General features: G+C 42.5%; 1 protein-coding gene across 2 annotated transcripts in view; it reads right to left on the minus strand.

The window, feature by feature from the left end:
- PIK3C2A (phosphatidylinositol-4-phosphate 3-kinase catalytic subunit type 2 alpha) overlaps positions 1–27,624 on the minus strand; it is a 58,792-nt gene that overhangs the window by 14,881 nt on the left and 16,287 nt on the right. For both annotated transcript variants that reach the window (XM_081840061.1, XM_081840060.1), the window contains exons 3-20: positions 24,193–24,293; positions 23,140–23,297; positions 22,249–22,369; positions 17,287–17,398; positions 15,003–15,082; positions 14,834–14,897; positions 13,793–13,936; positions 13,221–13,263; positions 12,928–13,138; positions 12,715–12,837; positions 11,687–11,854; positions 9,781–9,889; positions 8,096–8,238; positions 5,496–5,684; positions 4,768–4,861; positions 3,896–3,990; positions 2,329–2,509; positions 2,128–2,232 (exon numbers count right to left, since the gene is read on the minus strand). In XM_081840061.1, the coding sequence (XP_081696187.1) occupies positions 2,128–2,232; positions 2,329–2,509; positions 3,896–3,990; positions 4,768–4,861; positions 5,496–5,684; positions 8,096–8,238; positions 9,781–9,889; positions 11,687–11,854; positions 12,715–12,837; positions 12,928–13,138; positions 13,221–13,263; positions 13,793–13,936; positions 14,834–14,897; positions 15,003–15,082; positions 17,287–17,398; positions 22,249–22,369; positions 23,140–23,297; positions 24,193–24,293 (2,241 nt within the window). The remainder of the gene's footprint in view (positions 1–2,127; positions 2,233–2,328; positions 2,510–3,895; positions 3,991–4,767; positions 4,862–5,495; positions 5,685–8,095; positions 8,239–9,780; positions 9,890–11,686; positions 11,855–12,714; positions 12,838–12,927; positions 13,139–13,220; positions 13,264–13,792; positions 13,937–14,833; positions 14,898–15,002; positions 15,083–17,286; positions 17,399–22,248; positions 22,370–23,139; positions 23,298–24,192; positions 24,294–27,624) is intronic.

The raw sequence follows: 27,624 nt of genomic DNA on the forward strand, positions 1-27,624 counted from the left end.
CGTATTTTTCGTCCCATAGGACGCACCTACTTTTTTGAGGGGGGAAATAAAGGAAAAAATTTTTTCCTTTATTTCCCCCCAAAAAAACCAGGTCGGGGAACAGTGGGATGGCGGTGCTGCGCCTCCCCGCTGTCCCCCGAGCTTGTGGGGCTGGCCCATGTCTGCCTGGCGCGAGGGGCGCTCTGCTTCAGGGCGCCCCGCGCGTCCGGCGGCAGGCTACAGTCCGCAGCATGGGGAACCCTCTGTTTCAGGGCGCCCCATGCGCCCCCCGGGTGCGCAAGGCTTGCCAACACGAGCGCGGAGCACGGGGCGTCCTCCGAAGGGCGCCCCGTGCTCCGCGCTGCCAGCTGCCGCCCGCAAGCCTTGCGCTCCTGGGAGGAGATCCCCCGGGTGCGCAAGGCTGGCCAACACCAGCGCGGAGCACGGGGCGTCCTCCGAAGGGCGCCCCGTGCTCCGCGCTGCCAGCTGACGCCCGCAAGCCTTGCGCTCCCGGGGAGAGATCCCCCGGGTGCGCAAGGCTTGCGGACACCTGCGTGGAGCACGGGGCGTCCTCTGGAGGGCGCCCCGTGCTCCGCGCTGCAGGCTGCTGCCCGCAAGCCTTGCGCTCCCGGGGGGAGATCCCCCGGGTGCGCAAGGCTGGCCGACACCAGCGCGGAGCACGGGGCGTCCTCTGGAGGGCGCCCCGTGCTCCACGCTGCAGGCTGCTCCCGGGGGGAGATCCCCCGGGTGCGCAAGGCTTGTGGACACCAGCGCGGAGCACGGGGCGATGGGATGTGGGAGGGAGCTCGCTCCCCGCCCCGCGTGTGCTCGCCGCCGCCGCCCTGCCTCTCGCCGCCCGACTCGCCCGCCTCCCTCCCACGGCACACCAGCCGACGTCCCGCGGCACACTAGTGTGCCGCGGAACACCGGTTGGGAAACACTGCCCTAGTGCCTCATTATAAAAATAGCCAAGTATGTTCCAACAGTATTATAAAGCTTTTTTAAATGAAAAATCTGCTTGCATTTACTATACATATTTGTCTATATTGTTAATTCTCCCTCCTTTTATTGTTACTTATTTTGTATCTTATTAGCAATGTATCTTTAAAAAAGATTTATCCCGTGCTCATGAATGCGGGGGGGGGGGGGACTTGAAAAGTAATATGGCTTCAACAACTTCCTGTTTCTTCCTACAGCTGTGCACCTACTCAAATTTATTTGACAGTTTAGTACAGTCGTACCTCGGTACAGTCGTACCTTGGAAGTCTTGCCTTGCGAGACAAACCTTTTGGTTCCCCAACGCCGCAAACCTGGAAGTTAATTGTTCAGGTTTGTGAACGTTCTTTGGAACCTGAACATCCATCGCGGCTTCTGGTTGGCTGCAGGAGCTTCCTGACTTGGAAGCTGCGCCTTGGTTCCCAAATGTTTTGGAAGTCAGGTATGACTGTATTTGCTTTCAAATTTCACAAAGAACTGAAGTCAAGATGAGATTATGCAAAAACTGTATGCGTATTTCTAATTATGGTGGTCTTATTTTCTTTAGCACTTTCAAAATTTGTGTCAAAAATTCCCATACAGAGAATTTTAGGTTCTGTCTTCTGATTATTACTGGAACTTCCATATACAGAGGCAACATGATTCCACGTGCCATATCCTAGGGAGATAAAGGGAGGAGTGCTTGACTTCATGCCATCCTGTGAACTTCCCAGAGAGACTTGTCTGGCTAATATTAGAAACTGGACTGATTGACCTTTCGTCTTATCCAACAATGGTTTTAATCATTTACAGTTACAGATAGGTAGCCGTGTTGGTCTGCCATAGTCAAAACAAAACAAATTCCTTCCAGTAGCGCCTTAAAGACCAACTAAGTCAGTTCTTGGTATGAGCTTTCGTGTGCATGCACGAAATGCATGTGTGTATCTGAAGAAGTGTGCATGCACACGAAAGCTCATACCAAGAACTGACTTAGTTGGTCTTTAAGGTGCTACTGGAAGGAATTTGTTTTGTTTTAATCATTTACAGTTTCAAGTCATTTGCCCTATGCCCGCCAAACAGTTTGGCTCTTTCCTGCTGGTTATTCTTGCATGTATTACTAGATGTGAATAAATACATATTATACTGGATTAGAAATATAGAGACACACCATACCTTGACATTCAGTTCTTTAGCTACAAGGCTGGGACTGAGAGGCAAACGGCATTTGTTTTTTAAGAAAATGGACTGAACACGCTCCATTCCACTTTGTAAGACAATCTGTTAATGAACAGTACAAGGTTAAAATTTACCTGGAATGAGAAGTGATTTTAATTAGCAATACACATACAAATATATATTCCTAACGTAACAAACCTGTCTGGAAGATCCACTTGCTTGTTTTACTTTTTCTGCCACGGTTCCCAGAATCTGTACCAATTTTGTCTGCTTTTCCAGCTCTTCTCTCAATCCTTTGCCACAGACTGAAAGGAAGGCACCAAGGATATGCTCATACCTTATACCATGTTTGATATCATGCAAGGCATCCTTCAGTAACCTGAAATATTACATAATATTAGATTAGTTTTCTTCACAAATTGCACACCCTCCGTAGGCTACTAAATTTCCTGCTGCAGTAACTAGATTATAAAGTGCCACAGAATACAGTATTAGTTGACACATACAACACAAGCAATACAAGAAAAGGTGTGAAGGGAGAGAGGCTACAATCCTAAACACAAGGAAGTAAGCCCCAGTGTGGGCAGTGTGAATTACACCAGAGTAAACATGCCATGGATTGGGCAAGGAAATGTGAATTAAGAGTTAAGATGCTCTCTCTAATACTGCAGAAAAGGGTTCTCAGCTTCCACAGAAGACTCCTATCAAGGAACTTTAGAGAAAGTGTTATAGATAAACTACTTTTCATCTCTGGGTTCAGGGCCATGCTACTTCCACTACATTTGCAGTGGAACATTACATTTGACGTTAAATTGGTGTTATTGTTTTCTTACCCTTTGTACGTGGGTTTTCATTACGAAGCATCATCTTGCTTAGGATACAGAATGATGAACTAACTGCACGAGTATGAGAAAGGCTGATGTAAAATGTGGCACCTTACAATATACCGTATTTTTCGCTCTATAGGATGCCCCCGACCATAGGACGTCCCTTGTTTTAGAGGGGGAGAACAAGAAAAAAAAATCTCTACCTCTCTGCGCAGCGCCCCTTCAGCGAAGCGGCAGGAGAAACAGAGCCCCTTCCATTTCTCCTCCCGCTTCACTGAAGGAGCACTGTGCAGAGAGGGAAAGCTGCGCAGCGCTTCTCCAGTGAAGCAAAGCCAGGAGAGCAAGAGGGATTCGTGTGCACCAATCCCTCTTGCTCTCCTGGCTTCAGCGAAACCAACGCGAAGCCTCCGGAGCGCAGCAGGCACTCCCGCTGTGCTCTGGAGGCTTCAGGCGGCTATCCCTGAAGCCTGGAGAGCAAGAGGGGTCAGTGCGCACCGACCCCTCTCGCTCTCCAGGCTTCAGCAAAAGCAACGCAAAGCCTCCGGAGCGTGGCGGGAGCGCTCCAACTGCACTTCGGAGGCTTCGCATTGCTATCGCTGAAGCCATGGAGCCTGCATTCGCTCCATAAGACGCACACACATTTCCCCTTAATTTTTGGAGGGGGAAAAGTGCGTCCTATAGAGCGAAAAATACGGTAAATTAGCCTGCTGGAAAAGAAAGAAGCAGCCCAGGACATCATAAAGTAAGTACACTCCTGGTTTTTCAGAACATGTAATTAAAAATATTTCCAGTTGTGGCAGCAGATATTTTTCTATGCTTTAAGGAACTGTGATCTATAATAATAATAATATACTTTATATTCTCAGACTAACTAAAGTCTGGGAATATAAAATCTTAGAAGAAAAATCTGATAACAAAAAGAATGTAGATCTTCTTACCAATATAAATAGTGTGCTATTCGAATATTTCCTAATGCTCGGGCCAAAAGGAATCTGACTAGAGCGTTGTCCAGATAGGTTTCAAATTTTAGTGCCTAAATATATAAGAGAGATCAAGTTTTAACCAACATAGTTATTAAAGCAGCTGTCTATTTGAGGGGCTACATTGAACTATTATAAAATATTGTTGTGATACTCAATGAACACAACTGTAGGTGGCTTACTACAACCAGACACATGTAGTTTTACAGATATTTTAAGGGGGAAACTTTTCCCATAACCATATTCCTGGGTATGTTAAGCTATTCAGCATAGATTAAATTACTATTCATTCAGAAAATATGTACTTATTTAGAATATCTGCCTTTTTGTTTGACACCTCCCATAACAATGAAAAATAGTACTACTTACAAAACACAAATTTTAAGTATAAATCAAAATTTATACTGGCTTATAAGCAAATGGGCAGTCAACAACTAGAATACGCAATAAAACCTGTGATCAGCAACAATTAACCACTTTTAATTATATGATGGACCTAAGCCAATTAATCCTTCATTATTCCCTTCTCTCTGGCCCTTGCCAAGAAGGAAGGTGGGTGTCTACATTAAAGGGGTAGCAAAAGCAACCAGGAATGCATGGAAATGGTTAGGAAAAAAGGAGGGAGGTCCAGTTTGTCTTTTAAAAGCAACTGCCAATCATACCAGGTAAATTACAAACCGTAGTTTGAATTTATTGGACAAAATAACACTGTATCTAAATGCTACACTTTCAAAACGTCAAAATGATCCATATTTTTTGTGTGCAATTAGTAAATGCCAAGTTCCCTGCCCCCTCGCTTTCAAGATATTTAAATGTGTCATTCATCTCACCTGCACAAACTGGGGAAGAAAGTCAGCAAGTTCATCATCACTAATTGCCTCAATCCACTGCACAGCTCTTGTTCTTACTTCCTGATCTGCAAAGCTACAAAGCATAACATCTGTAACAAACAGCGTTTCGTTTAACTTTGACAAGAGCATACTTCCCTGGTGGTTTTTGGAATAAATAATTATTTTTATTAATGAAGAATCTAAACCAGTTCTCAGTATATATAAAATGTGCTATAATCTGCAGGGGAACAAAGAAAATTGTCTTGAGAATTTGCAGCCTTGCCTCCTTATGGGGACTGTTGAAATGTTTCTCAGAATGCACTGTCATTCTGTGACTCTCCAAATCAGTACATACAGTATAACACAACAGGAAAGACACTTGATTGTACCAATAAGGGATATTCCTAATTGTGAATCCACCTGCAAAACTATATAACATTCTTCCAATGTCAACAACACTGTAATGTTCTGGTGAGGTGACTACCACATTCCATCCCACTTATGTACTGGCACAGCACCACTGTAATCAGGCTACAAGCCTACTAAAAAAATTGCAATTTATAACCCTAAGCCTTGCAAGATGCACATTTAATCATCTGCAATCTCCAAGGACACAATTGTGAGGCTGCAAACAGCAGCAAACAGTAAGTTAATGAATTATGAATGTGACTTGCACTTCTCACTTGAAAAAGAGAATAGCACAACATAGTTCAGAACTTGTTACTTACTTGGAGTCCAGCAATTCTAATGCAGTCAGAGGAGGTAAGGGAGGCCACTGCTGAAGCAGCAAATATATTTCAGACAGATTTGTCATATCCCAGTTTGGTGCACTGGCCAATATCTTTGGAAGGCTGCTTGGCTCTGTATGGCAATAATGTCTCTTCTCCCACAAAAATGCTTTATCCTTTCTAGACAATCTACAGAAAGAAAGAAAGAAAGAAAGAAAGAAAGAAAGAAAGAAAGAAAGAAAACGTTTTTATTAGTTCATGACAATATATTTATGGTTATCATAAATATATGATCATTAATGCGGTCATTAATGCATGCCCCTTGGAAAGAAAACAGCCACAAAGTTTAGGACATACAGAACACAATATTATACTCTACTGTTGCAAAAGGCCCAAGCAGGAAAAAGGCTGCTATAGTCAGAATGGTAAAGCAAGGCTTTTGAGCTGCATTCATGCTAGGAGACTTTAGAGCTGACACAGCATTGCTTTCCACGCTCTGCCACAAATGAAATTAAAATGGTTGTTCCATATACTGCTAAAAAGTACTGTATTCCCCATAAAAAGTCAGCAAGCAAACCTTATTATATCCCTATGTTTAGTCAGAGATAAGAGCCATTGCAGCACAGGTTCCATTTTTTCCAGTCCCTGGCAGCACTTTTGACTCCAAAGGCCGTATCATTATTAGGATCTGCCTCATGGGTCAAATCTGACAATCACCTGATATCACAAATGAAGTCAGGGGATTTGGTGCTTTGAAGTCCCAAACTCAAAGGAGAAAAGTCTTGAAATGAATGGGGGGAATGGGACACCCAGACCAGGAACACACACACCCCAACAGGATTGCAATTCTTTGCACCCTACTCTGTGAAGCATTTCAAAGGCTCCCAACAGAACTTTGGAAACTGCTTAAGTGGGCTTTGCCCAAGCTCTGGCCTTGACATCAGGGGTGAGGTGGGTTTCAATCCTGGGCTGAGATTTTAAGATTTTTATATAGTCCAGCAAGGCCAAAATTGTCAATTTTTTTGAAATTTCAAACCCTCATAACTCAAAAACAGGATGAAATAAAAAATTAAAAACTGAGATCAGGTAGCTTCTCTTATACTACTTTTAGGAAACTGAAAATGAAAGCAATATGAAATTGTAAAGTAAAAGTCCCTGGATCATTTGACATGGAATGACCCTTCTATTATTCTGTCATACTAAGAGTCAACAGGTTCTGCAGACCCAAAAAGGTTAAAAGCAGGAGCTTTGAGGTCCAGGAAAACCAACAGGGAAATATTTAACATGTTGACCTCTGGACAGAGATTACTGAAATACTGAAGACACCTGAATCTGCAACACTTGGAAATATGCAGTGGTACCTCGGGTTACAGACGCTTCAGGTTACAGACTTCACTAACCCAGAAATAGTACCTCGGGTTAAGAACTCTGCTTCAGGATGAGAACAGAAATTGTGCTCTGGCAGCGCGGCGGCAGATGGAGGCCCCATTAGCTAAAGTGGTGCTTCAGGTTAAGAACAGTTTCAGGTTAAGAACGGACCTCCAGAACAAATTAAGTACTTAACCTAAGGTACCACTGTACTGTGATCACATCTTCAGTCAGCTTCCAAATGATTGTGATGTGTCTAATCAGGATCAACACAATCTACACATATTGAAATAAAAAGGTAAATCACCCTTCACTTCAAATGGACAAGAAACGAGTTTCCTTCAGGGAGGCACTAACAACTATATCCCAGCTTTTTGCCACTTATTTCATGCAAACAGGACCATAAAAAGACAAGATTTCCCCAGATCACCAAAAATCCAGTCAAAATACAAGCTGTATAAAAAACAAAAATAAATGCATGGATGATTGCCATATATGGCAGTACAGTGGTGCCTCGCAAGACGAAAAGAATCCGTTCCGCGAGTCTCTTTGTCTTGCGGTTTTTTCGTCTTGCGAAGCAACCCTATTAGCGGCTTAGCGGCTATTAGCGGCTTAGAAAAGGGGGGGGGGCGAAAAAAATTGCAAGACTCGCAAGACGTTTTCGTCTTGCGAAGCAAGCCCATAGAGAAATTTGTCTTGCGAAGCGCCTCGAAAAACGGAAAACCCTTTTGTCTAGCGGGTTTTTCGTCTTGCGAGGCATTCGTCTTGCGGGGCACCACTGTATACAGGTGGGCAGCATGCTTTACGGTATTCTGATGCGTATTTCCTGTAAGAATGTCAGGTTTCAAGTTGTCTCGCACACAAAAGAGGAAAGATTTCGACATGAGATTCAAATGTGTGGAAATACTGTATTGTTCTGCATCTACATCTACATGAAGATAATTTTGTCAGGACTTGTAAACTAGAAGACAGAAAAACTCAACGCCTAATAAAGTGCAACATTCTGAACATGTATATTAAATTAAAAGGTGACTGTAGGATAATTATGTAGAAAGGCAAACTGCTACTCTTAATATTAAGAATAACCAAAGTGAAGTCCTCCAGATATTGTGGATTAAAACTCCCATAATCTCTGAACATTGGCCGTCCTAACTGAAGCTGATGAGACATGAAGTCCAAAACATTTGGAGGGCACCATGATGACTAACCACGCTTAACACAATGCAACATACCCAAGTGTACCCTCCTTGGAAAGAATGGAAAGAAGACGCTCTCTTGAATCTTTTTCCAATGTTTCTATGGAATGACATGTGGTATTGTTTGCAGCTTGAGGAATTTTGTATACAATATCAAATGATAAGGAAGGGAAATCAATCTGAAAAATTTAAAAAAGTAAACTTATTATTGATGCAAACTATGACATGGCAACTCAGAGAACTACTTCTACATCCCAATTACGACCTCATTTCCAGCACCCACTTTTTGTCCTCTTTCCCCTCACAATAAAATAACAAAACATCAAAGCCACAGACCATAAATATCAAAAAGAACATTTAGTGTGAAGTGTTCTCACAAATAATACATATAGTATATAATAATGAAGTTTCCATATGACATTTGTCATTGCAAAATGTGACTTACAATATATAAACAAATATATACGTTAAAACTGGCATAAGGGGGGGGGGGAAATCTCAAATACAAACTATTTTTAAAAGACTAGATTAAAATGTCCCACCCACTCAAGGACACCACACATAATTAAGAGCCAAAGGTCTGGTAAAAACAAATGCCTAGTGCCTAAATCTATGTAATGATGGCACCAGGCGTGCCTCCCTGGGGAGAGCATTCCACAAGTGAGAGCCACCACTGAATAAACCTGTTCTCATATTGCCACCCTCCAGACCTCCCAAGGAGGGAGACCATGAAAAAAGGCCTCAGATGATGACAGCAGGGTCTGGATCAGTTTATATGGGAAGAGGCAATCCTTGAGGTATTGTGGTCCTGAGCTGCATAAAGCTCTGTAGGCCAAAACCAGCACTTTGAATTAGGCCTGTAAACTAACTGGCAGCCAGTGCAGTCAGGCCAGGATTGGTGTTATGTGCCCAGATAATTAAAAATAGCTTTACTGTGTTGTGCAAAGTGGACCTTAGAATGCAAAATCGAACAAATGAAGCTACAAGTGGAGAAGCCCATTTTAAAATGTTCCCTAGAAGTTATTACAAGTAACTGAAGTACTAGGAAGAGAGGTTCTAACTTTCTGTTAATTTTTTATTTACATAGGAGCACATTCAAAAGTATTATGGCTGCCAGCAGTTTGAAGTACTACAGTCTGCCTCTACTACACCATCTCATTACATTGTTTGTATAGGCCAGACATCATGTATCACATTTTTGGATGCAAAGGTCCATACTCAAGTACAAGGATCTATGTATATTTTTGCAGTTACAGCATACTGAGAATGTGATCCGTGCACCATTTCCCAGCATGCTTATCAGGATGATAAAATCGTCTGCTAAACTGCATTAAACACCCACCCTTGCACACGAAAAAGGGTTGTGTGTATAAGAACTTGTAATGTGCAAATCCCTCAGACAGAGATCTTTAAGTCTAAACCCTCACAGGCAAACTACGTCACAGAAGTTTTCATATTTCTTCATCACTCTGCAGTTATTTTACTCTTTTGTATGTGCATGGACTGCACAGCCATATACAAAAAGGCTAAAGCAGAAAGAGGCCAGATATATCCTCTCACAGTTTTGCAAAAAGAGTCCAAGTAATGACGAGATACAGCACTCAAATTTTCATAGTGGATTAAAGAAGATGAGATTGTGAAGGGATCATTTATTACTACTCAAATAATTCTGCATAGGGTATAAAAGCTTTTAAAAGCAATTAAGAGGGAACTAGCATTACCTGCAATACTATTCTTTCCATTAAATTTCCTTTTTTATGGACTGCTCCAGGGACAAGGTTTGTGGGAGGTGTCCAAAGGTGTAAAAGTTTTGTTCCACAAGTCAACATTCTACGGACACAAAACCAAGAAGAATTTAGTGCTCTGTGCAGAGAAAGAACTATCAGTTACAAAATGATAGCAGTTGGAATGTGAGGACAGAATTTGCTTGTTAAATCAAATAAAGAGCCAACTTAAGCAGTTATTACTAGGAAGAAAAAACAAGTTTTGTTCATAGAATCATCTCAGACCTGATTCATATACTTCAGCATCAGCAAACTTATAAAGATAATTTTCCATATGCTTATAAAGATAATTTTCAGAAGTCCTGAGCACTGTGGACCTCTGGATTGAAATCTTTAGTAGCATATTTGATCAAAATTCATGACCTCTGCAAGCAAAACAGGAGGCATGAAAAGTCTGACAAGGATGGAAGCACCAAAAAGGAGACTTATCCTCCCTCTTATGGCACTGCCTTCTTTTTATCCATCTCCATGAGAATGTCACCTAATGAATTGTCATCTCCCACAAGCTCCCTGCCATCAAAATAATCTGTTGCTAAGATCAGTCTAGTTGGGATCAGTTTCCTCACACAATGCGTCTTGATACTATTTCTGCTGCCAGAGCATGAGACACAAATGGGCTGTGTCCACAGATCCATCTGCCACAAACACAGCAACCTTAAAGAAGTTGAGAGGTGTTTTATGAAGGCAATCTACATCTTAGAGTGGAATTGTTGAGGATGTCGCCCATCCGTGAGGACAGCTACCTTAGAGAAGACCACAGTCGTGCAAGATGCTCATAGTGACAATGCTGCTGCTTCATGCACACATTCAAGAGTAAAACTGAATTAATTCAGGAGGGATAATTAAAGGAAGGAATTGAAGGCTGAACCCAGGTAAGAAAAATACAATTAATAAGTAAGGAAGCCCCCAACTTGGGGTTTAAGGCAATAGATAGTCAACTGTACAATTTGGTGACAAAGGAAAGAATTAATTGGAAGGGAGAGAAGAATCAACTGTATAATTAATGGAAAAACAAAGAAAGACAGACACTGAGGGGGAAATGGCTCAGAATGAAAGACACAAATGCTGAGGAAAAGGCCTCAGGGGGTGGAGTGGGGTGGGGGGACAACAACAGAGAATCACTCACTACACTCAGAATATCACAGATCGCACACACAATGAGCCAGAAAAGACTAGGCCAGAAGAGCACCAGCAAAATCCTGCCACTCCGACAGGCATAATCTACAGGTTATTTTGAAGTGGTAATGTTTTTTTCTGCCTTCTAGCAAGTGGAGGATGACAACCCACTTGATTGTGTTCTGTGTTCTTGAAAAAAGGCTGTACCTGCAGTATTCCTTAAGTTCACTCTGGGGCTGCTAACATATAGTACCAACAACATCTGGAGGGCCCCAACACCTATTAACCTTAGCCACCATGGCCAATGGTCAAGGATGATGGGAACTGCTTTCCAACTGCATTTGGCTGGACAATGTACTGGGAACCTAGAGAATTTCGTACAAGTAGTGGAATTTCTAGAGTGATAAAACCTTAATAGCTGAAATCTTATGAATTAGGGATTTAAGAAGTCCATAAGCAGGACTGTAGTCAACACCACTCAGTATTCAAAAGTATCACAATCCTTAACATGGAGCCAGCCTATCACTCCACCCCTTGAAAGAATAAACATATTTAAAATATATTATTCAAAATAGGAGGTGGCTGTTATCTAGAGCCCATCCCACCTATATAATGCATTTCTCTTTCCATTTTCTTAGGTTCAATTCTATTTTCTTTGGATTAGAATTGGTAACCTCCCTCTAACAAAACTATACTATTTGCCACAGAAGACATTTTGAATACTCACCGCCTAAAATCAAAAAGAGGTAAGGAAACTTGACCCAACATTTCAGGGCCTTTTCTCTGTTTATTGGAATCTGGTGAACTACCACCATTTTGATTTAATATTCCAAAGAGGGTAAGGCATAAGATGGATTCTAATGGCAACTGAGAGATCTGTATAGGAAAAATTATTCTGTAAAATAAAGAAATAGAATCGTTAGGAATTACTGACAACTATGCTTTAAAAATATATCATATGTTCAAGAAGATCAATACGCAGTTCCCCCATTGCTAAAACAGTGCTTTATTCTCCATTGCCAACTAAATGTAGACAATTGCACTATTGCAATCTCACTAACCCTCACCATACTTCAACAGAAACCCCTCTTACATGGACAAAATATTTCATGCAATATTTATAAACATTAGTGACAAAGAAACAGAGTCATTAGAAGCATGATGAGAAATGGAACAGGAATAATCAGCTGACTTTTGTAAAGCCATGCTTTTAATATGGTGATTGCTATTTCCAACATCCATCACTTTTGTGTAAGAAATGGTTTGCCATCTGGGAAAAAGCCCATGCCTACTTGGTTGTATGCACATGTCTCATATGCCATCAGCTTCACACAGGATTCCTCATAGTTTCCCACATGAGGAAATTCCCAGTTCTGTATAGGAATTTCCATTGTGTGGGAAGCAGCTTGATCCCCAAGACAATACTGGGGATGGGACCTGGGCTTGCAAGCTTCCTTCCTTGTTTTCTTCACCAGCTGAATACATTAATAACTGAACAGTAGAACAACACCAATTTTATTTTTAGTTATTTCTATCTTGAAAAGTTGGGAGGTTTAATGCAAATTATGCTGAAGGACCTGGTAAACTATTCAGAATTTCATGCACTGACAGAGCATAGAAAATGAAAGTCACTGTTAACTATGTGGTCTGACGGAATCACTAGCATTAATTAAGAATCTCAGGGGATGTGATAACTACTGCTCAGAGAAACCATAATATTTTTATGAGTCAGATAAATAAAAAATCACCACTTACAATTCATCCCATTTAATCAAATAGAAGAAATTCTTATAAGTGCCAACCTTCTTGGACTGCACAGGTTTGAAAAGATCTCTTCCATTGTGGGTAAGAGAACAAACCAAATAGTATTTTTCATAACTGTAAAAGGGAGACAAACATTATGATGAATCAAAACATTGTGATGCGTGCGCACTGGGGTAAAAGGTGCGTTTTGGTTTAGTTACTCACACAGAGACCCAGCTACTAAGGATTCCGTGAGCTGCAAATATTGTGAACTGGAGGTGCTCTGTGGCAGTCCATGCTTCTTTAGTGCTTTTCTGAATCTTTGGAGTGTTTAAGGGACTGCTGCACGAGTTCAAGTGGAGTTGAAGAAGAGCATATACTGCTGAGGTCAGCTGATCTATGCTCGTTTGCAGAGGGTTTTCAAGTTGCAAGGCACCTAAAATAAAACATTTTGCTTTAGGAAGGTAACCATTAAAACAAACATTAAAAACAAAATTAGATGCAAGTTTTGTACTTACCAACTGCATTCTTGCTAGTCTCATCAGAAGATGTTAAAGACACCTGTGCAATAACATATGGAAAACACAATCCTCACATATGTGGAAAACCCTTGGTTACACTATACTATAAATGAAAGTTATTCAGGTATCCAACTGATTGTTAAAACTATCCTATGAAAATTTCATAATAGTTCTTTCTTTCTTTATTTCTGTAGAGGCAAAATATGGGTTTCTTGTCACCTACTGTAAATGCCACAGTTCTCTCTGCCCTCTCATCCTCCACTGTAAAAGTACAGAATTGGATGTGGGAGGAGGAACGTCATCACTATCACTGCCCCAAGTCCCTTCAAAGGCTGTAATTGCAGAAGGAAAAAATTCACCATGCTCCAAAACCCTCCCCCCTCATCAAAAAAATAAGAAGAAACATTTTCCATTTACCTCACGCCATGCTTCTTGGCTAGTGAAACAAAAACCTGTCTTTCCCAGATTTGCCCTATCAACTTGTCTGCAGGTAATGCGGGGGATGGGACTAAATGTTCCTTATATCTCACAAAGCACGTACACACCACAAAATATGGCAAACCAATTACCTCAGGACTCACACTCCTTGGAAGGTTAACTGCTCTTCTTAGCTTCTTTACAGATGTTGTAATTGCAGGAGTCTCTACCCCATCCAATGTATAGCAAATTTTTCGAACAGATTTAATGATATGATCTACAGCTTTAGTCTGGTTCTGATGAGAAAAGCACATGACAGAGTTCTGAATTAGGAGTCCAATTGTGTGAGTACGAACACAAGACTCACAGCAGCCAAGCTACCCCTGTCCAGCAAAGGGTGTATAGCCCCTTATAAAGATCTATATGGATTCTCATTTGTACTCTGAAAAATACACATGACTACCATTGTTTGTTTTTAATGTGGAGGAATGTGGACATGGGGAAGTATGGACCAGGGTGGTGAGACTTAGCAGATTTGGAGAAAGCTGCAATAGTTCAATTCTACTACTATTAAAGGTAAAGGGGATGCGGCGCTCATCTCACTTTACTGGCCGAGGGAGCTGGCGTACAGCTTCTGGGTGATGTGGCCAGCATGACTAAGCCACTTCTGGCGAACCAGAGCAGCACACGGAAACGGCGTTTACCTTCCCGCTGGAACGGTGCCTAGTTATCTACTTGCACTTTGACGTGCTTTCGAACTGCTAGGTTGGCAGGAGCCGGGACCGAGCAACAGGCGCTCACCCCGTTGCAGGGATTTGAACCGCCGACCTTCTGATTGGCAAGCCCTAGGCTCTGTGGTTTAGACCACAGCGCCATCTGCTAAAAAATATTTTTAGCCATCTCACCCCTTGCTTTTTCCTGTAAGACCAATTGCAGTTGTTAACAGTCGTCAACAGGTTTACCACACCTATCAGCCAATCACCCATTCCCACCACCCTTCTGAGTAATACCCTTCCCCACCCTCTCACTATATATAAGGGTCTGGTGACTTCTGTTTCAGTGTATCTGAAGAAGTGTGCATGCACACGAAAGCTCATACCAATAACAAACTTAGTTGGTCTCTAAGGTGCTACTGGAAGGAATTTTTTTATTGCCACAGAAGTAAGTTTAGCGCAGCAAGAGATAATGCTTACCTCATTCTTAAGTAGTTTATCGACTTGATTATGATAAGCTTCCAACAGCTCTTCAAGAGACTCACTGAAACGAACAATGATTATATTACTATATGCATTTGTAAAAGAAATATACTGACAACTTGGAGGTAATTCATTTCATTACAAAGGATGTTATGACAGTAGTTACCTTTGAATGCTTTCTCTGAAAAGCTTTTCTACATGATAAAGATGCTTCGTCAAATCTACAGGTGTACTGTCATCATCTTCCTAAAAATGAGAGATATACAAGTTATTTGAAGGCTATAACCACATGTTTCTTCTAAAGGAATTCTAAAAAGTAATATAAACATGGACAGCAATTTGTCTGGAGTTTAGAAAATGAGAATTTTGGCTCCCCCCCCCCCACTCTTCCTTTAAAGAATAAAGTGCACAAATATCTACCTTCAAATACTCTAGTTAAGGGTTTGTCACAAAGTCTATAAACTTGTACCAATATTTTTCACTCTCCAAATTCTATTAACTATTCACCATGAATCAGTGAACCAAACAGGAATTTTGAAAGCCAACTCACTTTTTTTTTTACTGTAAAATCCATTTCAGGTTAACTAATGTTTTAGGCGGTAAGCCAAAACTGACCTAGGAATACGTAAGTTTAATTGAACTCAGTGGGGCTTGCTTTGGGGCAGACATGAAAAGGATTGCACTGTTAGCCCTTAAGCTCTCCAATGAACCTATTTCACATCTACAAATACTTTAAAAAGCCCGCGGCCAGGTGCTAAAGAGCTCTATAATATGTACAAAATGTTTATATGTGCACAGGAATTTCCTGCATTTTTTTCTTTCAGCCCTATTCATTGTGATGACTGCTGTTCTAAGGATGCTTTATTTTCTTTGTTTTTTTTAAACAATGTACAAACAGAACAGCAAAAAAGGAGAGGAAAAGTTGGTTATGTTTAACACAGTAAATAAAGATCTTGGAGAATCCAAAAAAGCATATGGATTTAAGTTTATTTGTGCCTTATCACAGATGATGAAGAGTCAATTTTTCAACAAAACAATCATAGTTGTGCCTAATCTTTTTGAACTGAATCATATTGGTCAATTTAACCATGCAAGCTATATCTCAAACTAATCAGCTAGTCCTCCAAACTTGGAGGCCAGATTTTGTTTCAGTTATAAAAACAGTGATATGGGCTGCACTTAATAAAGGATCATCTTCCTGTTGCCCATAGGCAACCAAAAAGAAGCTTCAATGGGTCCCTTGGCATGGTATGTCCTGTGATAATTTCAATTTCTTTAATGTTAGTACAAAATTTTGCTATTTTATGAGAGTTCCAAAAGATGTGTAAAACATCTAGTACTGGGCATCTTACTTCTCCAACAAAGACTACTTGCTGTTTTATATATATGGCTAAGATGTTTTAATGTTAAGTAACACCTGAAGATCATTTTACAGAAACTTTCCTAAGACCTACACTAATAGTATACTATGACACATTCAACAATACCATTTGGTTAACAACAGGGTGACAAAAAATAGCTCTATTCTAGAGTAAGAATTGTGCTCTGATCTTTAACATGTTGGATAAATTTGGAACCCATCATCTGCAAAAGAAGAATCCCGACGGAGGAAATGTCTGCTGTTTAACTGGATTAATATCTGTCAGGGACAATATCCAGTGTGGTTTTTTCTGAGGGAGTATGCAGGGGTACGCATACCCCAAAACATTTTGTGAATCTTTATACTTTTGTCCATGGTGATTTTCTTGAGTCAAAATGAGAGTACCCCTAAACTTTTTTTGTTTAAAAAAAGCACTGTTAATATCTATTGATATGTTACAGCATATTTCAGTAGGACTAATTTTATTAACTATAACAATGGGAAAGAACCTTCCTAATTCAAGAAATAAGCTAAAAATTGTTTTTTTCATTCCTTTATTTCATAAACTTTAAATACCGCTTGTTTCTAAACAAAAACAAACAACTTCAAAGCGGTTTACAAAGAGAGCATAAAACAATATAATGTAAAGTAAAAACAGTTTAAAATGGGCATTTAAGAAATTTAAAAAAATTTAAAAACAGCAATAAACCAAGATTAACATTCTATGTATCTGGACTGGCTTGTCTTATAAAAGAAAATTAGATACTTGATGCAGTGTAGATGACAGGGCAGGGGCGAATTATAGTGCTTTATCAAGTTCTTTTAACGCTTTAAGGAAGTGTTGACAAAATAGTACAGAATATATAAAATGAAATCACTAGCAACAAGTATATATTTCTCCGTGCTCCTGAACAGTTAAGAGGCTGAAATGTTTTTTTAATCCTCACTTATAACTATAATGAAAACAAGTTATATTTTTCCTCAGTTCCAAGCTACAAGAAGAGAACAAGGAATGTGCACAACCTCAATAACACACATGAAATCAATAAAGTCAGGTTGTTTTGAGAGTGTGTGTTCACTTTGTACTTACTGTTCGTGCCAAATCTCTGCATATAACATTACGGGTCAAGAGCTGCAGTTTAATATCCGTGTCCCACTTTCGGCAGTTCTGAATGTATTCATGGCTTCCTACACCGTGCTTACTGTAAAAGAAATGCATGTGGTTGCCTACCATTTCAAATTTGCAAAACGTTTTCTAAAAGATTTTCCTGGAAAGTAATAGTGACTAGAATCTAGAAAGCAACACTGGTCAATGCAGACGTAACATGCTCCCTTCCTCACTACTGCCCACTCACTACTGCCCTTGCTTCTTCTCTTTTTCTTTGTTAACTATGGCTTAGCATAGTTGTGTGATGAGTCTGGGAGATACAGCAGGCTTCAAAACTGTTATGTAGTGAAGTTTCACCCTGGGCCAGCAGGGGGATACTGTATATAGTTTTCACTCAGGTCCACGTCAGTTATTTTAGGTGGGAACTCTGGGCTGTTGTTGCTACAATGTTGACAGCCGGCTGCCTATAAAAGCAGGCCGGCTGAGCTGTTTGCAGTCAGTTCTATTCCAGCTTACGAAATAAAGAGCTACTTGGAGGAATCGCTGTGTCGTCTGCTATGTCAACCCACAACTTAACACTGGCGACGAGGATGGGATCGATGGACATCAGAGCACAGCCAGATGCGGCCAGCCTCTGAACTGAGCTGAATCACTGAGCTGAATCACAGAGCAAAATCACTGAGCAAAATCACTGGACAGAACCAATTCAGAGCTGACTGTTCTGGCTAAGAGCACTGTGTTCCATCCATCGCCCTTCACGCCGGCATCGGAATCATGGCTTCACTTGTGCCTCTACCACCGTTTGCGCCAGCCTCTGAATCATGGGACTCCTACCTCGCTCGGTTCGACTGCTACCTCCAAGCCAACGAGCTGACAGCAGTATCAAAGGATCGGAAGCGGGGCCTATTCCTCAGCCTCTGTGGGCCTGAGGTGTTTGAGACGGCCCGAGCATTGGTTGCGCCTGAAGCAGTCCAGGCAACACCATGGGACACGATCCAAGAGAAGCTCCGCAACCACTACGCACCAAAGCCGTCCAAGATTGCTGCCCACCACGCGTTCTACCACCGGAACCAGGCAGAGGGGGAGTCAATCAACAACTACACCACCGCCCTGCGACAGGCTGCAATGCACTGCGAGTTCCGAGACTTAGATGCCCTGATGGATCGAATCGTCTGCGGGGTCCGGGACATCCATCTGCAACGGCGTCTCCTTGGTAAGCCAGACCTCACGATGCAGAAAGCCATTGAGGAGGCTGTGGCCTCAGAAGCTGCTGAACGCTCCGCCCAGGAGATCCGCAAGTCCAGCAGCCCGCGTCTTGCTAGGGAGCCAGTTCCGGTGCATCATGAAGAGGCCAGCAGTGATGAGGCATCCTCCAGTGAAGACGATGACGTGCACCAGACAAAGCGGGAGCGCAGGAAGTTCCAACAGAAGTCCAAGGGCCAACCGGAATGTGCCGGCTGCGGAGGCAACCATTCCCGTGCCAAGTGTCGATTCAGAGACGCCATCTGTAGGAAGTGTTCCAGAAGGGGCCACATTGCTAAGGTCTGCCGATCGGCTCCGTCTGACACCCCCCCTTCATCGACTCGCAAGTCCAAGTCTTCACTCCAGTCTGCCAAGGAAAGTTGTTTCGCTCTCACCAACTGCCGCTGCCCGTCTGGAACCACGATTGGCCAAACCGACTCGCCTACGCGACGCAAGCTGAACGTCACGGTGCTCATTGAAGGAGCTCCATGTGACATGGAGATCGACACCGGGTCTGCCCTGTCCATCGTGTCATGGAGCACCATCAAAAGACTGGTACCCAGAGTGTCCAAAAGGCAACTCGACTCTCACCGCGTACACCTGAGAGACTACCAGGGAAACAACATTCCCGTGGTAGGCGTTGGCCGGTTCCGGATCGCCTTCAAGGATTTTTCGGGCCTGCTCCGGTTGGTGGTGGTCGAAGGTCAGCGGCCAAGCCTCCTAGGGCTAGACTGGTTTGATGCCCTCGGCCTGGAAGTCACCGGCATCAACTGCATCTCTAACGCAGAGACTGAGGGTCTGGTCAAAGACTTTGCCGAGGTTTTTGACGGCACCTTGGGGCAATATACAGGTACGCCCATCTCCTTTAGCCTTGATCCACAAGTCGCCCCCATCAAGCTAAAGCCACGCCGGGTTCCCTTTGCTCTCAAGGCTAAGGTGGACGAACAACTGGACAAACTGATCGCCCAAGGAGTTTTGGAGCCGGTTGACCACGCCAAGTGGGAAACCCCCATCGTCACGCCTGTCAAGCCAGATGGGTCGGTGAGAATCTGCGCTGACTACAAGTGCACGATCAACAAGGCACTTCAGCAGCACGCTTATCCGGTTCCTGTTGTCCAACACCTGCTGCATTCCCTGGGTGAGGGTAAGGTCTTCGCTAAGCTGGACCTTGCCCAAGCCTATCAACAACTGCCAGTCGATGATGCCACTGCTGAAGCCCAGACGATCGTCACCCACCGGGGGGCATTCCGTTGCCGCCGGTTGCAGTTCGGGGTGAGTGTGGCTCCTGGCATCTTCCAAAGCCTTATGGAGCGTCTCCTGCAAGGGCTTCCGGGCGTGGTACCATATTTTGATGACGTCTTGGTGTCTGCAGACTCACACCAGCAGCTGTTCGAGCGCCTCCGTGCCGTGCTGACCAGGTTCCAAGAGGCCGGGCTCAAGGTAAAGAGGGAGAAGTGCCAGATCGCCGTTCCACAGGTAGAGTTCCTGGGCTATCTTATCGATGCCTCCGGCCTTCACCCGACCCATCCAAGATCCACGCTATCCAGCAGGCCCCCACCCCAAAGAACAAGACGGAGTTGCAGGCGTTCCTGGGGCTGCTGAACTTTTATAACATGTTCCTGCCCCACAAAGCCACAGTGGCTGAGCCTCTTCACCGACTCCTTAGCACTAAGACGCCTTGGGCCTGGGGTCATCGGGAGACGGCGGCCTTCAACGCGGTCAAGGCTCTCCTGTCATCAGACAGTGTGCTGGTACAGTACAGTGAATCCAGGCCGCTGGTCCTTGCCTGCGACGCCTCACCTTTTGGCATCGGTGCTGTCCTTAGTCACCGTTTTCCAGACGGAAGAGAAGCACCGCTCGCCTACTTTTCCAGGACGCTATCTCCGACGGAACGGAATTACAGCCAGCTCGACAAGGAGGCACTGGCACTTGTGGCTGGAGTGAAGAGGTTCCATGAATACCTCTATGGCAGGACTTTTGACCTCATCACTGACCACAAGCCACTCCTGGGCCTCCTCGCCGGTGATCATCCAACTCCACCGGTCCTCTCGCCACGCATGCTGCGATGGACTGTTTTCCTGGCTGCCTACCACTACCGGCTCATCCATCGCCCGGGGAAATCGATGGGCCATGCCGACGCCCTCAGCCGTTGCCCTCTTCCAGCATTTGTGGAAGACCCGGCTCCAGCTTCATCGCTCCTTCTGATTGAGGATCTTCCGGCAGCGCCTGTATCGGCTGCCACTGTGGCCTCCGCGTCTGCCCAGGATCGCACCATCAGCCGGGTGCTCAACTGGGTGTGGAGGGGGTGGCCACAAGGGCCTTTTGCATCAGAGTTCCAGCCCTTCGCAACCAGACAACATGAACTCTCAGCTCATCGCGGCTGTCTGCTGTGGGGAGACCGCGTCGTGATTCCCCAGGGACTCCGTCAGGGCGGAGTCCTGCTGAACTGCTTATGGGCCGCCGCCTCAGGTCACCGCTCGACCGGCTACACCTGGACTTTGCCGTGGCTGAACCCCCAGGCTGTGCCAACGCGCCACGGTCATTTGTCCCAGGAAACCAGGTCTTTGCCCGGAACTATGTGGGGGACATTCCTTGGGTGCCAGCCACAGTAGTGGGAGTCACTGGACCTCGCTCGTACCAGGTGGCACTTGATGACGGACGCTTGTGGCGACGGCACATAGACCAGCTTAGGCGCAGGGTTGGGGACTTGGACACTACCGAGGTGCCCCCAACTGCACTTGCGGCTCCAGAAGAGACACGTACAGATGGCGAGGCCCCACCTACACCTCCCTCGCAAACTGCCAGCGTGGAGCCGAACCGAGCCGCTTCAGAGGGTCTGCCAGACTTACCACAGACTCAGACCACTCCACTTGCGGAGGCTCCACCCACAGCAGCGGATCCAGGGGAGTTGGTTCCAACGCCACCTAGGGTCGCACCACAGCCTCAGCAAGAACTGTGTGGCCCTCCGGACTTGGCTACCAGTCCCCGGCGGTCTGGCAGAGTTCCCAAGCGCCCAACTTATTTAAAGGACTATGTTGTTGGACAGGTATCACTGTTGGTCTAAGTATGGTAAATGTAACCGATATGCTTTTGTGCCTAATTGAACTATTACGCGTAGTGCTGTATATAAGGAAACCATTACGATTGTAACTAACGCCTTATCTCGGTGGGGAGGGGTGTTATGTAGTGAAGTTTCACCCTGGGCCAGCAGGGGGATACTGTATATAGTTTTCACTCAGGTCTGTAGATAGTTTTCACTCAGGTCCACGTTGCTACAATGTTGACAGCCGGCTGCCTATAAAAGCAGGCTGGCTGAGCTGTTTGCAGTCAGTTCTATTCCAGCTTACGAAATAAAGAGCTACTTGGAGGAATCGCTGTGTCGTCTGCTATGTCAACCCACAACTTAACAAAAACCACCCAAAAAAACTGTTTGAGAGGTGGAGGACTCTCTTTTCCAAACATATTTTAGGTGCAGAGTAGAAGAGGGGTCAGCAAAAAATCTCTTCTCGGCTATACATACAAGTCCCCCCCCCCCAGTGTCCACACGACATCATCATCAAAATGAGAGCCTGTATTTAATCCAGATTTACTCTTTTTGCAGAAAATCCAGTAAGTTAACAAACATTTGCATTATTTGCAATATTCTCTTTCTGAAAGCACCCTAAGCCCACTTAAATATTGAGAGGGAAAGTATCTGCTTACTTCTGCAAAACTTCTTCTTGTCCACAAACCTTCAAGATATAACTGTCAATGTCTACATCATTCAAGTCATCATGCACCCAGCAAAGTGCTTGCATTATTATAAGCTCAACTGGAGAACTTGCTATTTAAAGACAAAAAACAAAAAACATAGAAGACAATAGTTAAGAAAGTACTATTTTATTCTGCGCTAACTCTTGAGGTTTTTCCAATTTAAATGAGTTAATAGACGTTTATATGAAATATAATTTCTATTTCCAGCTGATTTAAGTGCAGAAGTCCTTTAAAGACATAAAATCCAGTACAAGGTAACGTATTAGGGGAGTGGTCACTATCAGAGTGACCTGGTGACCATACCAGAATATGCAGTGAGTTCTATGAGGGTTCTCCATAAAAAGATCAATGACATGTCTGCAAGTTTTCAACTACAAGGAAAATGATTTGTTCACTATACTTTAATTTAAACTGCTTGATTTAAGAGAGTGGTGGTGATAATCTAAATAATAAAATGTTACTTTAGAACCCAAGCTAGCCAACTTTATCACACGGGAGATGGCTTATTCCCAGACTTATTTAAAAGGATGACATGACATGCAAATTTGACCAGGCTGCCCAATTAATAGATTTGAAACACTTAAACTAGTTCTAGTAAAAACAAAAACAAAAACCCAAACCCAGCCTATTTAACAGTTCCCTAATAATTACACCAGACGCATTTGGTAAGAGGAATCTTATCTACTGATATTTACAACCAACTGAAACACAAACTGCAGAATAATGACTATTCTCATGTGTGCTAATAATTTAGGATGCAAATAATTCTTGGAATTTTCATCTTGAGGTAATCTTTTGATCTATGGAAACATCATTTATAAAAAATGAAAACACCCATACCATCACATGTAAATATCACTGGCTGTTGGAAACCTTCAATTTCTATTGAAATCTTGATGCTTGAGTTCTCTCCACTGATATTTCTTTGCAACATTACTGGGCTCAGCACAAAGCCTGAGTTTGTATCAAGATTGTCATAGGGAAACTTGGTCCTCAACCTGTAAGCAATATGTATGTAAGTTCCTTGCTCTGATGAAGATAAAGTACACTTACATGGATTCACACAGTTAATTCATTTGCTTAAAAACTGTTTTACTTGTTTCCCCTCCACCTTATGAGACCAGTCATTGGCCTTGTACTCATGGAACCTAATGTTCCATTATCCTACAAATCTCAAACTATCTATACAAAAGATATCTGAATCAGATTTTAAAAGTGAACAAGTTTATGCAAATCTACCCACCATGGAATAAATTATGTAATCACAGAATTAAACATTTCCTAGTGCACAAATTTCAGGTTCCCCTCTTTCCCCCAATTCTCCATTACATAGTATTGTAACAGATAGCGGGTGGCGCTGTGGGTCAGAAGGTCGGCGGTTCGAATCCCTGTGATGGGGTGAGCTCCCATTGCTCGGTCCCAGCTCCTGCCAACCTAGAAGTTCGAAAGCACGTCAAAGTGCAAGTAGATAAATAGGTACTGCTCTGGCGGGAAGGTAAACGGCATTTCCGTGCGCTGCTCTGGTTCGCCAGAAGCGGCTTAGTTATGCTGGCCACATGACCCAGAAGCTGTACGCTGGCTCCCTCGGCCCGTAAAGTGAGATGAGCGCCGCAACCCCAGAGTCGACTGGACCTAATGGTCAGGGGTCCCTTTACCCTTTACTTAAAACATCCTACAGCCATATGAATATGCAGTAAAAATTCAGAAATCAATCTTAAGTGTTTTGCTGCTTAATAACTATTTTTAAAAAATTGCATTTTTCCTCCAAACCAGTCAAAAAGCATGCATATAACACATGACACATGAAACAAAATACTCAAGTATCAAGCCTATAAATGAAACTATTGCTGTAATTTACTTCCTTAAAGATGTTTGCACCACACTACTGCTTACTTTGCAATGGCATCACAAAATGCTGCTTGTTCTTGATCTTGGCCATCACCATTTTTGAGAAATTTATTTCCTGTTGGCAGGTTACTGGTCCCATTGTCTGTCTGAAATTTAAGAATAAAGAAGTAAAGCAGTGATAGACATGACTCCTATAAGCCTTTCTTGAGACGTATTCCTTGGTCTCCCAAATTCAATCAAGTATGAGACGATGTGTGCATAATTAAGTATACACATGATGGAATATTGGGCGTGGACTAGCACTATAAAATACTGGCTGCTTTGCCATTTTTGCTCCCAACTTTCGAGTCTGCTTTCTGATTTACTCAAGGACTCCTATAAATCCAGATGGCTCCAACTCATACAACTCATAGATCTATTGGTATTGACTTGGAATTAATGTATAATTCTAGTAAGCAATATATTTATTGCAATATCCAAATTTGACTAAGGGGTATTGAAAAACAAAACATTTAATCAGCTGTAAATAAAATCTGCTCCCCAAAGTTCTATGGTTTAAATGCAACCAATAACACTTATATCTCAAAGCTAGTAATTCCAGCCCAACGCATGGCATTTATGTTAGCCCAACGGAACGTTTTCCCCTCAGCTTTTGTTAAGGGCAGATATTTAAACATCTGTAGAAATGATTGACATTGCGGATGTTATTTGAATGTGCTAGACACTGTAGAACATATTAATTTCTACTGTCCACTGTACAACCAGCTACATAAATGTGTGTTATCCCCTTTTTTGGGGTGGTTTAACATTATGGCACAATGAAAATATCAGATTCTACCTGTCTGATATTAACTCGGAGGTAAGGGTGGCTGCAAGGGTGGCTGAATTTCTGTCAATAGTATCTCTTACAGTGTTGAATGGCACGGTTTGGCGGGAAGACATTCCAATGAAAAATTCTGTTACTATATATCTTGAATGGCTGCTTCTTTGTATATATTTTAAATTTTTGCATATATTGATGTTTTAAGAGGGTCTATATCTGTAATGCCTAAGAAAGTTTTGAAGAAAGAAGCCAGTGAAAGTATAGCCGTAGTCTCACCTGCAGTGGCTAAAGGTGGGACAGAGCTGGCAAAACTAAGTGTATTTGATTCCAAATATATTTGTTTCATAGAAAGCAGTCTACCACTGCTAAGAGTAGGTAGGGGTGGGCAACCTTCCCAGGGTTGAGTTCCACATTCCCGGGGGATGGGGCAATGGTCAGGACCACTTCTTGATGGTTGCAAATGGGATCAAAGCACATAAAGGGTCAGACACCTTGTCTAGCTGTGCTGTTCACTGAACATTTCATTCTCTCATACCACACACCCATTTATTCACACAAACATTTGTCCTTTCCTCATGTCATTCAGTCATCATTTACTCATTCTTTCTCTCTCTCTTTTCCTTCAGGCTTCTGGGGGCGGGTGAAGTGTACCAAGAGAAGTAGTGCACGATGTCATGGGTCCTCTAGTCTAGACCATGGGTTGCTCACCTCTGACTTAAGAGAAATGTTTCAAGTAGCTTCAAACACTGCAGTTCCAGCTTATTGCTATCACTTTGTGCTATAAATGCCTCAAGTCTCAAGAACACAGAAATGTTATTTGCTTCTGCTGCTGTCTTAGCAAAAAAAAATGCATGCGTGTTAAATTGTGGCAGCTATAGATATTGGGCATGCTCCCCGTTGGTTTTTGTTTTCGTGTGGACATTTTACATGGATTGCTTGTTTGCCCTAAACCCCTGAACAGTTAGAATGGGTAGAAGTGAGAGTACCGCTTAATTCCTTTCGTTAGATGTATTTTTTTTTTAGTGTGGCTCATTGTCTGTTTAGGCTTCTAACACTTAAATGTATGGAATGTAGGGTTGTTAAGAACACTCTAATTCTTTAGCTTGGGGAAATTCTATTTTAGTCTTGTCTCTATCTTGAGATTCTGTTGTCATATATTGTTCTCGTAGATTATTATATACTGTACTGTACTGTATCTTCTGTTGTATTAATATGCTTTTGACTGTTGTGGGGGCCTTCTACCAAAAACCAGTATAGAAACTAAAAATTTTTTTTGAAAAATTCTCCACCTTAATACGCAACAACTGTGTGTCTGAAAAAATTCCAGTTCAACCTGGTAGTCTCATTATCTGATGATGGATTCGTTTTCTGTTTATTTAAACACAGACACACAGGCACACACACAATATAATCAACAGTATATATTGCCTAACACATATAGACAGAAGATGGAAAAACCAGATTTAAACACACCATTATGACATAATTATAACACATCCTCACCCTAACCCACCACCAACAGCATAATCCTATATGCACTCACTCAGAAAGAGGTTCCACGGGGTTTACTCCCAAGCAAGTGGGTACAGGATTGCAGCCTACATCTAAGACTGAGGCGTACAATCTCAAATTTAATATGATGATATTGCAACAGACATAAACAGGATATTTTCTGTTCTCTGATTCCACTTTCCAAATAAAAGCAAGTGAAATGGAGTATGACCTGGAACCCCTACTAAAGGAATTCTTAGTTCTAATTATTTAGTCTTAAAATAATCCCAGTTTTATGGCTTCTACCTCTAATTTCCAATATACAGAATTTAATGGCATTCTTGTGGAATTAAGTCCTGAAATAATATGTGAGTAGGTTTACTTCAAAAGTCTGTGGAACATTTTATTCATGTTATTAAAAGACCTGAACAAATATTTACGCAGCTGCTATTAGTCAAGTCAAAATCCAAAATTTTAAAGATAATCTCTAGGGGAAAATGTAAAAAAGTAACTCATACAATGTCTTATATGAACAACTTCAAAATAGGAGTTGCTTTAATGCCATAGCTCCTGCCACCTGTGCCATTTTTGTGCCAACTGCTTAAATCAGACATTCGCTTGTGATTTAAAGCACATGTACCATATGACATGCCACAAGAGGAAATGTCCCATTTATCAGTGCCAAAATACACTCTGAAAGGCAGCATATGATTAGTCCTCCATTCAATAGCCAACAGTAAAATAAAATAACACAAGTATGTTGGTCCTGGTCTACCATTTGTCACGTTGCTGGGTAGCATCAATTAAACCAGTGGGTACCAAAAAATTACCTTGGCTTGGATTAAGGCTGCAGCCCCTTCACCACACTACAAAATACTCTGGGGGAGCCATCAAGTGTCTTCTGCTAATACCTGCTAATACCTTTCTTTGGCTCTAACCCACAGAAAGCGGCATTTTTTTTTACAAGCAACTCCCATGAAGTACATTCTTCAATGTTCTGTGATTGTTGTAAATTGTTTTAAAGCCTTTTTAATATTGTGTTTTAATGTTGTAGCCTGCCCCAGGACCTTGGAGTGAAATGTGGGTAAATGATGATGATGATAAACAAAAAAAGTAACCTGGTTTGGATGGAACACTAAAACAAATTTAGCATTATATGCACA

This window comes from Podarcis erhardii (assembly GCF_964252035.2).
Source record: "Podarcis erhardii genome assembly, chromosome: 1".
NCBI lineage: Eukaryota > Metazoa > Chordata > Lepidosauria > Squamata > Lacertidae > Podarcis > Podarcis erhardii.